Raw genomic sequence first — 16233 nt, forward strand, 5'->3', positions numbered from 1 at the left:
CCTCCCTAAGTAAGGGGAGGACTCTGTAAACCTGAGTCTACAACCCGAATGGTTCTGGAAACCCCCCAACATGCCTGAAAGTTCATTCGTATGGCCCTTATGCTGCCTGTGGTGCGGCTGCTGGGCTTCAGCACAGCATAGACCTGTGAATTCGAGGTAAACACCGAGCTTGTAGGACCTTGTGCACAACCCACATACTCACAGAGGAAGTTTTACACAACAAACACAGGGTGCCCATCCTACAAACATGCTGAAAGTTTACCCCCCCCACCCCATGCACACACCCAAATGCTTGTGTTAATGGGAACTTAGGACAGGGGTCTGACAATCTCCCAGCAGCTGAGGTAGCCCAGAGGTGTAGCTTCTCTAGGAGAGTCCCAGCCTGGCCAAGACCAAAGGGCCTCAGAACAGGGGTAAGGCTGTGGTAGGAACCGAAAGGATTGAGATGAGGACTAACAGTCCAAAGGCCCTGGGAGAATGAATGCACGTATGAGGGCTGCCCAGAAACTGGACAGGAAGGCGAGGGACACCAAGCGCTTTTGGCCTGTGCTTTGGAAGCTAGGGGACATCTGAGAGCCATAGACAGGACTGGTCACTTGGGCTGACAGACTTACCTAGAGGTGGTGGATACCCCTTTGGGTAGTACGTCTCAGGGACGTCAATCAGAAGACAAAATGTGTGCTCTGTTGGGGGGGGGGACTGCCATACCCCTGGCTGAGTGGCACAGAGGTAAAGGTAAATTTGTCACACAGGAGGGAACCCAGGCTGACATGACCCAAGCTAGCCCATGTGCCAGTCTGCAGCAAACATACAAATATCCCACAGAGAGACACACAAAGGGCTCACATACCAATGCCCAAACCCTGTACCTACAGGCTCTCTGGGACTCGTGTCAGTGTAAGTACACAGAAAGCGGAACAGATTTCACATGTGCCCATGTGTGTCCACATATGTACACTGGGGTGTAGAAATGTGCTCCAGGCTTCAGGGGATGTAGTGGTACTTGGGAAGGTCCATGTTACTTACTCCGAGATTATCCAGTCTGAGGAAGAGCATGCCTCCGGCCTCCTGCACCCTCGGCCAGTCAAGCTGTGGCGATTTCCACTCCACAGTCCTTATACATGCTCACGCCTTGCACCCTGCCCCCCTCCTTACAAACATCATATTGGCCTCTGGGGTTCTTCTCACACCACCCATCAGCCCTACCATCTCGGGCCCATGCACAGTGCCCATCATCGTCCCATACCATCACCCCCCAATTCCCTTCTTCAGAACTGTTTGAGGCCCTCAACTTGTCTACTACCTATCTTCCCACCCCCAGGGAGTCTGTGGGTTCATGCTAGGTCAGGAGTGCTGTGTCCCCAAACCCCAATCCTTGCTACTGTAGGGCCTCTAGCTGCTGTCTCTTCCTTGAAGTTATCCTCTGCCTGGGCTCTTTGTACGGCCCAAGCCTGCCTCTCGGTTCCCTAGAATCCACCTGGCTGAGTCAACATGTCTTCTATCCCTGGAAAGACCAGCAGCTTCAGGAGATCAACAGCTGAAGGCTGTCCTTCAAAAAAGTGACTACCTATGCATTTGTGTGTGTGTGTGCGCGCGCGCGCTCCAACACGTGTGCGCATGTGTAAGTATGAGCCACACAGTTCTTCTGAGTGTGAGGATGCACCTACAGTATATATAAGGATGGATGGATGCATATTTGTGTAGACAGCGTGTGCTTGCTCCCTGAGCTACAAGGGTGTGAGCCTGCGCGTGAGAGTGTTGTGGGTGCAGTGTGCATGCAGTGTTGTGAGTGTGTGGTGTGGTAGGCACATAGCATTGTATGTAAGTCCAAGTGTGCAAACATAGTATGCTGGACATACTATGAGAGACTGACCACTGGACAAGTGCAAGGAACGCAGGTGTGCAGAGGTCTATGGCATGCTGGGCCAAGGTTGTGTGCTCGGGGGTCCAGTGTGCCACGGTCACAGGATGCTGCTGCCAAGGCCATCAGCATGGTAAGCTGGGCTGCATGGGGGTTGAGTCTCAGGCTGGGCAGTAGGAACATACAGGAGATGGGCAGGACACAGGCTCAGGGGGCCATGTCCCCAGCACTGAAGCCGCATTCATTTCCACTCAGATTTTGGAACACCTAACAAGTTTCCAGAGGCCCGTACACCAAGCCTGGTCTTCCAGTCCTACCTTGGCCACTCTGTATTGCCTGTTCTCTAGTCATTTCCCTTTGACCAACCCCCCATCCACCTGCCATGGCAGAACAGTTGCTTGTCTAAAGTTGCAGTGCCAAGAAGCATGCCTAGGTTTCTATTCAGTGACTTCTGGCCAACTACGGGCTCAGGGGCTTGGATCTTTGTACGCTTCCCTCAGAGTCCCCACATCTGAGCTTGTCAAGGTCAGCCACAAGAGTTTAGGCTGCCCTCACACGGCCTGGGGAGTTCCAAGGCCATACCTTGGGGTCCTTCTATCTTTCTGTTACTGCACGTGTCCTTTGATTCAATGTCCCAGCCGAAAGTCAGCTCCACAAAAGTGGTCAGCACAGGCGTACACATTCTAGACCCGCACTGCTTAACTGCCCACCTGCAGAACATGTCCTGGCTTCCTCGGCCTCGCCCTCCCAAGCAAGATGCTCCTAGTCGCCCTTGGTAGTGGCTGGGGTGGAGCCTACCCTCTAGGCCATAGCCTCCCCATCTGAGCACAGGCTTAAGGTGAGGCCTGTTGAAGCTGGAGAGGAGTGGCCACTTAAGAGACTTGCCAAAGGTACTGGCTCGGGAGCATCTTCCTCTTTGTCCTCTACCTAGAGCCGGAGCTCTACCAGGAGGAGCCATTCTCGTCCACCACAGCCTCAGACCTGCCCTGGATGCCTTGGGCCTGAGCAGCAGGAAGAAGGCACAGTATAGGCACAGGCCAGGGGAGTGGCATATAGTGCCCTTAGTGCCTTTGGGTGAGTGGGGGTGATGGGTACCACACAGGAAGGGAGGGAAAAGCAAAGGAGTCAAGGTGCAGTGGGCAGGCAGGGCAGAATAATAGGGATAAATAGAAATGACAGCCTTCTTCTTCTCAAGGGACCTAGAGCTAATGCTCGGCTTCCCTGTGGTGGTGGTGGTGACTGTTGTGCTGTCCTCTCTGGGTGCTCTAAGCCAAGGCAGATGATGGGCTGGCCTAGAGAAGAGCTGGGCACAGGCAGAGCACCTCTAGATACTGCCAGAGTCGCCCCATGTTCTGTCTGATCTTCCCTCCTGGCAGTGTAGCATGGTTTCCAGCCACATCCCCTACATTGCCTTACTTCTGTTTCAGGGTCTTCTGTCCCATGTGTCTTGTGATACTGAGGCATGGACCACCCTGCTTCTCTGCTATGGGTGGAGCTTCAAGTGGCTTTGCTGGCCCAGGCTGCACCAGGCAGGTAGGCCTGAGGCCGTGGCTGGGAGAACAGGCCATGCAGATACTCCCTCTTTGTTTTTGTACCTCCTGGAAGGCCTTTCACAGATTCTTGGCTCTCTTTGACCATGTGTCCTCACAGGTCTTCACACAGGTTTGCCCTGAGCTTTATCAGAGGCCCCACTAGGGAGGGCCCCATAGGCAGGTGGCAGGACCACCTCTGCACCTGGTGACTGAGGCTTGGGAAGCCCCCCTGGAGCGGAGGTAGAGAAAGCATTGTGAGCAAGAAGGACACCCCCGGCTTCCCCCCACCCCGTCTCCTGGGCAGTTCTCAGTGCCCAGGGCGCCGGCCCCTCCCCCATTGCTGCCTCATCTAGTACACAGGCGGGCACTGTTTGGATGCAGCGGGATTACAGAGTGGCTTTTGTGGCTGGTGTCTAGGATGCCATTGGCAGCCTAGGGCAGGGAGGGAACACCAGGCCCAGGCCCCTGTTTGATCTGTTGATATGGGCTAGCAAAGAGGCTTGGGAAGAGATGGATACACTGAGGCTGGAGAAGGATGTCTGACAGCATACTGTCCATACCTCTGGACCATGATGTGGAAACCAAGTTACTGGGCCTGATTGCTGTGTGTGTGTGTGTGTGTGTGTGTGTGTGTGTGTGTGTGTGTGTGTGTGTTTGCACTGGAGTGGTTGCTTTCTAGGCTGGTGTGGATCAAAATGGGAATCTCTGGTCTTTGGCTATAGCCTAAGGCAGTTACCCGTACCCCATCTGTCACCCCCAAAGACTTGAATCTAGGGTCATAAGGTGCTATGCTCATTCTTGCCTGCAGGTGGCGCTCAGGGAGCCAAGTCAAACTACTTTCCCTTTCCCTGATTCCTGTGGTTCACTCTACCTGCTGAGGAGAGGCTTCTATGAATTCCATTAGTGGGACCTCCCCATTGACACCCTGATATCGCCTCCTACTCCCTGAGGCTTCTCTGGGGGCTGTAGATGTCTTTTCCTGTAGCCAGCCTTCTCTGCAGAACAATGATGGCTAGACAGTAGGAAGAACTTCCTGGAAGTAGAGCAATTGGGCCTCGGGAAAGGTTGGGAGAAAAAGGGGCCTGTGGAAGATCTGGTGCAAACTGGACATGCTTTCTGGGAACCAGAGTGAGTAGAAGGCTTGTATACTCCTCCGTGTTACTTTGACCTGGTGTTGGGTAAACTTTACCAGAAATGTGGCTTTCGGTTTGGGAGGCCAAGGTAGTCTCTCCTTTTCCCAGAGATCCAGTGATAGCCTTATATTAGGTTGGGAACATTTAACCCGAGGATCCCTCAACACATGGGATAGGAAACACAAACCATCACTAGCCTGTCTTGACGCTTATAAGCTGTAAATTTATGTGAGGTGCCCATGGCAGGCCAGGTTGCAGCTCCTTTCAGGGTTCCTGATGAATTCTCTGGGTGATGAGGCTGTTGAGCTCCTGCAAGGACTGCCAGGCATCCACCCAGGAAGTACTAAGCATGGCCTTAGGGCGTGTGGAACTTAGGGAGCCTGGTGGGGCCCTGGGAAACCCAGGTACACTATGTAGCAGAGGAGAGGGACACGGGCTACACAGGACAGAGGATCTGTGTACATGCTAGGTGGCTGCAGGCCCACTTCCTGTGGGTAAGCATAGGACTCAGCTGTCCTCTTAGCCTAGCTCCTGGTCGCTAAGGTTTCCTGAAACTTGCTGCCCAAGTGATTCCAACATTCCCAGCCTGACTGGCTCAGCTCCCTCTGGAAAGCGCAGTGGGTATACCTCTGAGGCCGGGTTCCCCAGCGCATTGCATGAACACACCTTGCCTGGGCTTATATACATGCACACATGTGTGTAAACAGGACTTGCACAGATCCATGTAAATGCCGTCACACAAAGGACACATGGCTGCTCCAACTCCTCGTCTCAGTGAGGGTTACCAGCTGCCCTCACTTCCTCAGCGGTCACCCATTGCCTGTGACTGTCCCTACTGAAAACAGCCCCTGTCCCAAGCCACAGAAGACTCTAATGAAGATCAGACAAGACCTGAACTAAAACTTACTCTCAGAATTCCACTTGGGCTCTGCCCTCCAAGATGCCAGGCTTTGGTTGAGCTTGACCTAGTCCCTGACAGCAGGGTGCCAATCTCTGTTGAGTACCACGCAGAGCTCTCGACTAGAGGACTTGCTTTGGCTAAGAGGGATGAGAGAGGACTTGTGGGAGGAGCCAGGCAGGTGGGTGCAGAGGCCTTTGTTGAAGGGCCACTGAGGGCGGGGCAGACTGGCATGTAGGCAGGGGTCCAGTGTGCTGACATCCAGACTTCTTCCTATGCCTGCCTAGCAAGAGTCCAGCCAGGCCCTGCTATGGCTCTCTCTTGTGTTGGCTTTGATGCCCTTGGGCCAGCCTTGACTTTCCTAAGGCTGAGAGTGAAGCAAGCTCAAGTCTGAGATGCTTTAGAGCAACAGTTCTCAACCTGCGGGTCGTGACCCCTTTGGGGGTTGCATGTTAGATTCCCCGCAAATCAGATATTTAGATTACAGTCCAAACAGTCGCGAAATTATGAAGTCAAAATGAAATAATTTTATGGCTAGGGGTTACCACAACCTGAGGTGCTAATGGGTTACAGCATCAGGAAGGTGGAAAACAACTGCTTTAGAAGATGCCTCTGGAAGAGGCAGGAGCCTCAGTACCTCCCTCCCTTGTGGCCCCATGCCCACCTACATGTTTTAGGGACCTTGTTTGGGGACTCCGTAGGTAGTGTTTGTTGAAGGCTTTGGCGTTTTCCAAGGGTAAGGGTACCTGAGAGGACACTGAACATTGCTCTCACCCTTTACCATCTCTCGCTGTGACCTCCTATATCCTTAATAACCCGTCTAGAAATGTTCCCCCTACCATAACTGTCTCTGGCTCTAGGCTCTGCTTCCTGCCTCCTCCTCTTTTGGTCCTCAGCCTGCAAGTGAGCCCTTGGATGTCTGGTGGCTCATTTAAGGGATAGCTCTGTGGCTGTACTGCCACTGGCCTCCATGGCTACCTCCTGTCCCTGGAACAGACACTGGGAACCTATGTCCTTGGCCAGTACTCAAAGAGTAGTTGGCCATCTTACAGGAGTTGACCAATGACAAGAACCTGGCCAGCATCGATACTGGGAGGGCCCATAATCAGCTAGTGTCCATGGGGTCCTGGGATGGTGGCAAGTAAGGGCAAGGATCCTCTATGGACCTTAGTGACCGTCTGTGAAGTGGGTCCCTTAGGCTCTCTGCTGCAATGACAAAATGTCAGCATAGAGCAGTGTGCACCATAGACTATCCTTCCAAAAGCCTAGGTTAGCTTGCCTGTGCTGCTCAGCAAACTGACCCTTGGAGGCCAGCATCACTGGGTTCTGTGGACAGCACTGATACCCTCACACTGCCTAGCTAGGTTGGGGGCTCAGAATATACTCCAGGCCATGCCCATTTTCCTATTAGGATGCTAGAGGCCTATGCTAGGTGATTGTACCTGACCTCAGATCTGAAGGTGGGGGCTCCAGAGCCAATGTCTTCCTGTGAGGAGAAAACCCAGGATCCAGTGGTCCTTTCAAACTATGTAGGCCCCTTGGTAAAAGCAATGGATTTGGAGATCACTGGAGCCACCACAAGATGGCCTGAGCTTTCTGGGTACCAAGAGTGAGGCAGAGTGAGGTTGGCTGGCCTGGGGTGGAATTGTGAAACCATGGCCAGTTGTACCAGGCTTTGCTAAATGTTTCCTGAAGACCGTACCAACATTACCCTGGGCCTGGCGCTGACTTCTGCTTTTCATAGTGCGAGTGTACACCCCGGGGCGGGGCTCTGCTGAGGGACTGGTATCAGGAACACAGGGTGAAGGACAGACTAAGACTCAGGCCATGGCTTCTCTGGTTCCATAATGGGGAGGGTGGTCAGGGAGGCTCTCTGGGGTCACAACGAAGGTCACCCCTAAAGGCGTTTACTTCAGAGCTGGCAGAAATAGAGACAGGAGACAGGGAGACATCTTAACAGGATGCATGAGGTTGCCATGGTTATAAGTTAGCAATATAGGTTTGGACTTTTTGAAGACCATGATGGGGCTGGAGTGTGTGTATGCTTTGACCCTCTCTCAGAGGGATTGTTGGGGTCCTGCCCATCCTACAGAGGCACACACTGAGGCTCTGTGAGGACTGTCCAGCTTCAAGCATCCTGGTTTCCATCACCTCAGAAACCTCCACCCAGGTTGGTGCTGAGCTTGGAGGCTGCTGCCTGCTCAGGAGGCAGTCCAGGAAGGACGCCAGGATGGATTGCAGGGCTGTGACTGATCTTGAATTGATGGTCAGTTGGGCCCAGACTGCAGGACACGGAGAGTTCCTGGGGTGGGGCAGGCTGTTACATACACAGAGTCAGCAGCACCGACAAATCTTCACCCAGAGGCTGAGAGGACAAGGAAGGAGGAGCCTGGCAATGACCTCCCTTCTTTCCCCACTGGTTCATCTGTGGAGGGACAGTGGGGAAACTGATGTCTGACAAGGCAGGTCTGGGCTGGGTAGCATGCTTCATGCTGAGCCCAGACTAGCTCTAAAGTTTCACCCTCAGGGGTGCATGAGGAGTCACCTAGTGGTGACAGTCCTGCAGATGGAAGGCCTTCCCCCAGAGACACTAGCTCATGGCCAGGCCAGGGTTGTGTTTTCTTACCCGCTTCCTATGACCTTGAGGAAGACACATATCCTGTGCCTCAGATTCCTCATCAGGAAATGTGGGGTAACTGTGTAGCCACATAGAGCTAGAGGTAAGGAGAGGGCACAAGAGGCAGATAGGAAGGTGAGGAAGGGAATCCCCAGCTGTAGTGCATGGGGCAGGGACTGTGGTGGATGGGAAACAGGTAGTGAGTGCTGTCATAGCAACGCCATGTCTAGAGTCCTTCCCTTCCAGGGCGCATCCTGCTTCCTTTGATGGCAGTCAGTACCTATGGAAAGATATGCTGTCTGTTGGGAGCCCTGGGAATGCCATGGCGACCTCTCCCCTCATCTCTTCTGCCTGCTTCCATGCCTGGATGATTGACAGATTCTCGGGGAGGGGAAAGGCCACTGAGCTGGAAGTGAAGGTCAAGAGAGGGTCTGAGAGAGCCAGGCTCTGACTCCTGGAGGCCCAGAGGGTGTGAGCAGATCCAGGCAGAGCTCATGATTGACCGGGCATGCTAGAGAGGGTCTGAAGGAGCCAGGTTCGTACTCCTAGGCCCAGAGAGAGTGAGTAGGTTCAGGCCCATGATCAACCAGGCATGGCAGTAAAGGCCTGAGGACTCCAGTTTGTTCTCCTTCCTCTGTAAAGGAGAGGAGGAGGTCCCCCGGGTTGGACCACTGGTGGAGACAGAGAAGCAGGTAGACAGAGCAAGTGCCATACGTCCCAAAGCTTCAAGCCTCATTAGACCTACTAAGGTTCTGCCTCTTTAAGCTCTGAGACCATGATTTTTCTTTCAGCTACCGTCGGAAGCCACAGGCAAACACCAGGAGCCTGGACTTGAGGAGTCATCGCTGCTCTCACTGTCTCCTGAAACCCTGCCCGGTCCCCACCTTACCTTCACCCAGCCCCTGCCTCTGGCTCACTGCCCTGGACGGCCCTGCCTGCTGCCGGACCCTGGCATGTCAAGGCCTGGCCTGCACTTGCCTGCCCAGCCCGCGGAACCCCAGCGGCCCCGCGAGCTAGGATGAGGGGCCAGGCTGCTGCCCCGGGCCCCATCTGGATCCTTGCTCCACTCCTGCTGTTACTATTGCTACTGGGGCGCTGGGCACGTGCTGCCTCTGGGGCAGACATAGGGCCTGGGACAGAGCAGTGTACCACATTGGTGCAGGGCAAGTTCTTCGGCTACTTCTCCGCAGCTGCTGTGTTTCCAGCCAACGCCTCACGCTGCTCTTGGACCCTTCGCAACCCGGACCCTCGTCGCTATACGCTCTACATGAAGGTGGCCAAGGCACCTGCACCCTGCAGCGGTCCTGGCCGAGTTCGTACCTACCAGTTCGACTCTTTCCTGGAGTCCACACGCACCTACCTGGGTGTGGAGAGCTTTGACGAAGTTCTGCGGCTCTGTGACCCCTCTGCACCCCTAGCCTTCCTGCAGGCCAGCAAGCAGTTTCTACAGATGCAACGCCAACAGCCACCCCAAGACGGAGACCTCGGTCCCCAGGGCGAGTTCCCCAGCTCTGGTGACGACTTCTCTGTGGAGTACCTGGTGGTGGGCAATCGCAACCCCAGCCATGCTGCCTGTCAGATGCTGTGTCGCTGGCTGGATGCCTGTCTAGCCGGCAGCCGCAGCTCACACCCCTGTGGCATCATGCAGACACCCTGTGCCTGCCTGGGTGGAGATGCTGGAGACCCTGCTTCCAGCCCTTTGGTCCCCCGTGGGGACGTCTGCTTGAGGGACGGCGTAGCTGGTGGCCCTGAGAACTGCCTCACCAGCCTGACCCAGGACCGGGGTGGCCACGGCTCAGCAGGTGAGTGGCATCCTGAGAACCTTGTACAGTTCTACAGCCGATGGACTAAGCATGTGGGAGAGTGCAGTCCCCAAGGCTGGGGTCTGTCCAGCATCACTTTTGTCATCTGGGTTGAGAGACCATGTGTAGAATTCAAATCACCAAATGGTTCTTCATTCCCAGGATAAAATGCCTAGTCCACATAGGGTGTGGCACATGAGTGAACAAGGGAAGGCCAGTTTGCTCAAGCCTCTTCCTCAGTTTAAGTCTTCCACAGTGTAGGACACTGGTTTTTAACAGTGACATTTTCAAGCATCCCTAGGCTACAGTACCAGGTGTTTAGGGACTAAAGGGGTGTTCAGTAACTCCCCAGTGTGGTGCATGGGAGCATACATAGACAGAGTATTCATAGGGCTGTTGTCAGGGGGTAAGGTTTTGGGGATCAGTGTACCATGTCTACAGCAGCTGCCACTGAGGTGTGGTAATGAGAGCAGGGACAAAATGCCATCCTCATCCAGTGGCCACAGGAAGAAGACACACCACCCAACAGTATATAGTCATCACAGGCAGGACCAGGATTCCAAGGACACCTAGAAGAAGCCCAGTGTTGCTGAAACCATTGTCATTACTCAAGGCTAAAGAAGTCTCGAGGGCTGGAGACCTGAGAACAGTGGCCTCAAGATGGCAGGGTCCAAGCCTGATGGGATGGATGGGGTTGGTGGCTGGTCGAGGAGCTATCAGTGTATCTTTATAAGTGTCCTGTCTGTAACAGGAGGTAGGCCCTGCCCCTGCTGTGACCTGGAGGAACAAAGAGGTAGGGATGTCCTGATTTGAGCTGGAGACATGAGCTTAGTCAACATCAAGCGGACGTTGGGGGATGAGAAAACAAGTCTATTCCCTGCCTGGTGTGGAGGGCCAAGGAGAGGCCTGGCGAGGACTTGATGCCGGGAGGGCTAGAGTGGGATACTGATGCTCTCAGGGCATCCTGTAGCCTTAGCGTTTCGGAGACCATGAGGCCATACAGGCTGCAAAGGGATTGCCCAACCCCAAGCACATTTCTGGTCAAGACCTTATGACAGGTTCCAGGTCTGAATCTCTGTGAGGCCGAAGCTGAACTGACCTCTCCGGGGTCCTCGGAGGAAATTCTGAACATGTCATTGTGGTGGGAAGAAGGTGGAGGACCAGCCTTCCTGCTGGCTAGGCTGGAGGTCACTGTGACCTTGAGAAAGGCACATTTCCTTGTGTGACAGGAATGGGAGTGGCCCCAAGGGGAACCCTGGAGGAATACAGTGCTCACTCCCTGGAAGACTAGTTGGGGTGGGACAGAGCCAGCTGTCACTAGCAGATCTGGCTATGTACTGTACTCTACTAGTCCCCATCTTTACTGCCGTGAGCCTCGGTTCCTACATCTGCAAAATGCTTCTCAGGGTAGCACTGTCACCTTGGTTTTATTTGTTTCTGGCTGGGACCACAGTCATACCCCCTGGGCAGGAGTCTGTCCTCAGTGGCATATTGGGGCAGCTACTGTGCCAGGGAGCTGCTGAATGTGGCTCCAAACCCTTGGCCCAGCTGCCAGCAACCAGGTCCTCCAGGGCTGGCATGATGGATGCTGGGGGCACCAAATGGAGGTGCTGTGTGCCATGGGGCCGGAGGCAGTGTGTAGCTGCATTTATTTCCCAAGGAAGGAGTATGTGAGTGCTTTGCTGCAGGAGCTGTGAAGTGGCCAGGTTTCTCTATGGAGTGTTCACATGACCTTGAGAACAGAAGGACTTTGGGAGGGCTCAGTACAAAGGAGTGATGTACCTGGGCTCCTCACAGGAGCCAGGATAGCAAGGTGGCTGATGTTGGCCTGGTCATTCACAGTGGGAAGGAGGAGGGAGGAGGAGGAGGAGAGCTTTTGGTGCAACTGATGGACTGTGGATGAAAGGATGTGGGTGTGGAGGCAGGAAGAGCAAGTCTGCCCCCCAGCATCCCGTCAGGAATGAGGGCATCCATGTGGGACAGAGGAAACCGGACTGCAGATGCAGCTTAGTGACAATTCTGAGGTTAGAGCAGAACTCGAGGCTGTGAGACGTGTGTAACACAGGTCATAGGGTGTGTGAGCATAGCTCTGATCCCTGGTGAATGAGTATGGGCCCAGGCTGGAGTGTTGGCCTTGGAACCCCACTTTGGAGTCTTGGGTTTGACTCTGGCTCACCTGTGTTTCTAGGCCTGCCCCTCAGTTCTCATCTCTAGGGGCTCGAAATTGCCTTCTTCTGTGTCTGTGAGGATCAGAGTGGGGTGAAGCAGCCAGTGGTGAAGAATTAGTGTTCTTGTTTATTGCCAGGCCAACTCTTGGGGCCTAGGAGCAGAGGCAGACAGAGGCAGGGGTGTGGACAGCTTGAGCTTGGGCAGTGTGAGGATCCAAGGAGTATATGATTTTTAACAATGTTGGTGAGTAATACTCAGAGACAAGTGGGAGATGTGTGTGCATGAATGTACATGCATGAATTATACATGTGTGTATGATACAATGCACTGTTTATGTACACACATGTACATTTAGGCATATGCGTATGGTGGCTGCACCCATATATGTATACATATATAAAGTGTATTCTGCACATATGTGTTTATGCAATCACATGTTCACATGTATGACACATGAAAACCCAGTGGGTATACTGATTTGATTATTGTGTTTGCAGTTTTTTTTGCACATGTATGTACACTTTCATGTATATATGTCAGTATTGTATGAGCCCACATAAGTTTTTGTTTATTGCTAGGCAGACTCCTAGCAATACGAAAAAAAAGTTGTATGTTTACATGTGTGAACACATGGGTGTTCATGCAGCGCATTGTGACTGTATATGTACCTGTGGGTGTGTGTATATATGCCTGGTATATATGTACCATGCACTGAGCATGTATGTTCATGTGTGCATGGTGTGTGCACGTATATCTAGGGTGGGCCGTCTGTTTGACTTGCTTGGCTGCTGCTCTATTGGAAGATAGTTTGGAGAACACAAAGGCTGGGCCCCAGCATATGAAGCAGGAAGTGTGGGTAGGATACACTGTGACCACTCAGCTCATATCTGGCGCCTACATCCTGCATTCAGGCTATGCTACTTCCTGGCCATGGGAGGGGAAGGAGTCCAATAGTGACAGCAATAGCTGGTCACTGAGTGCTGACTTTGTTCTAGAAGTGTCACATATAGGTGAGTCCTCTTCACATGACTGTGAGTCAGGCCCCAGCAGAAGCTGTCCCTGCCCTGTTCCTAGGTTCACGGTCCCTCTGCCCACCCAGGACCTCCTCCTTAGGCACCCCCTAGGCTCTTCCCTGCAGCCTCCTGTGTGTGCTCTGCCCAGTGAAGCACTTTATCCTTTCTGCCTTCCTGACAGGTATCACTTTCAAACATGCTGTAAACTCCTCCAGGGGACCTCTTATCTCACTGCCTGTGTTAATTGTGAGCACCACAGACGCTGGGCACACACCCCACTCACGGATGCTTCCCTATTGTGGAGGACTAGGCCCAAAGTAGGCACTCACCACATGCTTGTGAAATCAGGTCAGAGGTAGGTCAGATCACCTGGCTTGTAAGAGATGGACTAACAGCAGACTACCAGGTGACATCATATGCTCTGAGCTCTGCCTCGGTGGTGGCAATGGCTAAGGACACAAGTTAGGCAACCCTTCATGCTGAGTCAGGATGAGCAGCTGATACCCTGCTCTTGCCTGCTGAGCTCTGTGCCCAGTGTCTCTGCCCTCACCGTCTTCTGGGAACAGGAAAACTTGGGCACCCACCCCCTCCTAAGTCAGGCTGAGATGGAGAGTCAGCAGGCATCCCACTGAGTGTGTGGCCCATTTTCAGCCCTCCCCTCCCCCACATGACCTGTCCAAATGCCACATGGCCAGGCCACATGTTGGATTCAGGCTAGGACAACTGTCCCTGCTGCCTAGTCTTTTAAGGCTGCCAGGCCCTGGCACCAACCCTTATCATGCACCGTCCCCAACTGTCTGTCTCTCTGTTTCCTCCTCCATCTCTCTCTCTCTTGTCTCTGCCGCTGGTGAGATGGATCATTTTTCTCAAGGGTTGCTTTAAAAATTCATGTTTTAATTAAAGAATATTATTGCAGAAATGACATGTAAGATAATGAAAAAGCAGGATTCTGGGGGTGGGGCCTATGAGTTTCTGTGAGTCTGTGTGTTCTTGTGTGTCTCTTTTTGTTCTTGTACGTCACCGTGAGTGTGGCCCATGAGCCCTAGTATATCTCTGTGAGTTTCTGTGTATCCCTGTGAGTTGTCCCTTTGTGTCTTCATGGGTCCTTAGGAGTATGTCTCTGTGCCTCTCCGTTTGTTCCCATGACTGTGACCCTGTATTTCTCCTTGAATGTATGTTCTCATGTGTATTCCTGTGAGTGTTGCTGTGGGTGTGCATTCCAGCATACGTACATGTCCTCTTGTATATACGTGTGCACATGCCTGAGATGTAAGGCTGGGTTGAGTCTCCACGTCAGGGTGTATGTACATGCTACTCTGGCCTGGGGGCCCTGGGGTGCTCAGGGGTTCATGACTTCCTAAAGACTAGAGCAGATCTCACTGTGCCTGCAGCCCTGATCCTACTTGGTTAGGGATTCTCCAATCTCTGTGTGTCTTAGTCCCTCCAGACACCCAAGAGGAGGCAAGGCTGTATGTAGAAGTAGAGGCTGGGCCTAGGAAGAGCTCTAGGCGTGCTTTGGGCTGCAGTAGAGTTTGTGGGGGTGATAAGGGCAATAGAGAGGTACCATGGCTCACTGTGAAGATTCTGTTGCCATTTTGCCCCCTCCCCATGTGTGTGTGTGTGTGTGTGTGTGTGCACGCGCGCACGCACATGCATGCATTTTAGAAAATTATAGAAAATAGACTTAGGCATACATGATAGACAATGCTCCTAGAAGGAAATAACAGGACAGGGCCCTATGGAAATGCTGGATGTGGTGAGCACCATCACCCACGGAGAAATTCCCATGTGCCCTTGCTGTTACTGCGTCACCTGCCTCAGCTCTGTGCCAGAGCTGTACCTGCTTGGCCAGGGGCAAGAAGTCCTTGTGACCTGAACTTGGGTCATGCTTCCTGCGGTGATGGGAGGGAAGTCACAGCCTCTACCACCCACTCTGGTAACTGAGGACAGAGGCCGCTTGTCTACGGTCTCCAGCATAGACTAAATGTTTTGAGTCTCCATCTCAGGACAGGGAACACCCAGCAGCAAGAATTTCCTACAGATGCGCCTTGCTTGCTTATCTAGTGCCTTGTTTCCTGCCCCTGAGAACTGGAATTGGGACAGTACTCATTTGTAGAGTCTGCCTAAGGCCTAAAAGAGGCTGTGTGGCTATGGGGAATCAGGGAGGCCAGTGCTGCGCAGTCAACAGTAAACTTGACCTCTCAACCTACCCTGAGATCTGAGTGCTGTTCCTTGCCAATCCTGACCGTTGCTGGCAGCTTGCAGCTAGCTGAATCAGGATCTGCCCAGTGAAGGGCTGTGTGGACAGGTTTTTCTGCAACCTCTGTTTTACCCTAGTGTCTCCCTTGTTCCTGGTCCAGGAGCTCCAGATTCAGCTGTTGGTACTAGTGTCTAAGTACTTTGTGACAGTCCTGCTCCAGCTGGGTTCTTGTGGGGGTGAGCAGGAGTCTTGATGGCTCTCTGGGCCAGGATTGTCCCTGGATCTGCCATGAGAGTCTGGAGACCCAAGTGGCAATGTAAGTGAAAGATCCACTGTCCAACCTGCTGGAGTAGGGATCCCTCTGCTGGAAGAAGTTGGAAGTGCATGGTTCCCCTCCTCCAAAGGGGATCCCAAGAACTGGGGAGAGACTGTCTGGGGGAGGGGGGTCTCCTTTCTTCCCTGGTTTCAGCCCACTTGGGGTGCAGGATCAGCGGAACCCACTACCCTCAGACCAGGGCATTAGGGTAGGAAGGGTGCCCTAGCCTCTTCGGTACACGCCCTCCCTCCTGGGTGGCCGGCCTGCCTGGCCGATAATTGGCTCTATTCATGCCTGTAATGAGATGGAAATGAGGCCGCCAGACAGAGGAAGCATTGAACGTAGAAGAATGACAGCTTCTTTCCGGGCCTGGAGGGGCAGCCCACCCCTGAGCCCTGCCTGATTCTTCACTGCCCCCTTGTGCCCACCCAGCCCTGACACACCTCTGTGTCCCCCGGTGCCCTTCACTTTGGCCCCAGGACTTCTTCCTTCATAATGCCCCCTCTGGCATGGATGCTTTCAGACTGGGCAAACATTGATCATGTCAGTTGTGTGTGAGGATACACATTAAAAATGAAAATGATAATAAAAACAGCAGTTACCATTTTCTGAACATTCATTAGTGGAAGGAGTGTGGCCAACGTTGGGGAATCTGCCTGTGGCTGAGATCAGGGCCCAGGATGTAATGAAGA

The 16233-nt window shown here is 53.3% G+C and overlaps 1 protein-coding gene across 5 annotated transcripts in view; it reads left to right on the forward strand.

Moving 5' to 3' along the window:
- Nucleotides 1-9059: 9059 nt before the first annotated feature.
- The window catches only part of ADGRB1 (adhesion G protein-coupled receptor B1), a gene marked incomplete at both ends in the record, with an annotated part of 58499 nt that continues 51325 nt past the window's right edge, over nt 9060-16233 (forward strand). For all 5 annotated transcript variants that reach the window (XM_080939908.1, XM_080939907.1, XM_080939911.1 and 2 more), the window contains one exon: nt 9060-9843. In XM_080939908.1, the coding sequence (XP_080796034.1) occupies nt 9060-9843 (784 nt within the window). The remainder of the gene's footprint in view (nt 9844-16233) is intronic.

The sequence above is a fragment of the Micromys minutus genome, assembly GCF_963924665.1.
Source record: "Micromys minutus genome assembly, chromosome: 27".
Taxonomy (NCBI): Eukaryota; Metazoa; Chordata; class Mammalia; order Rodentia; family Muridae; genus Micromys; species Micromys minutus.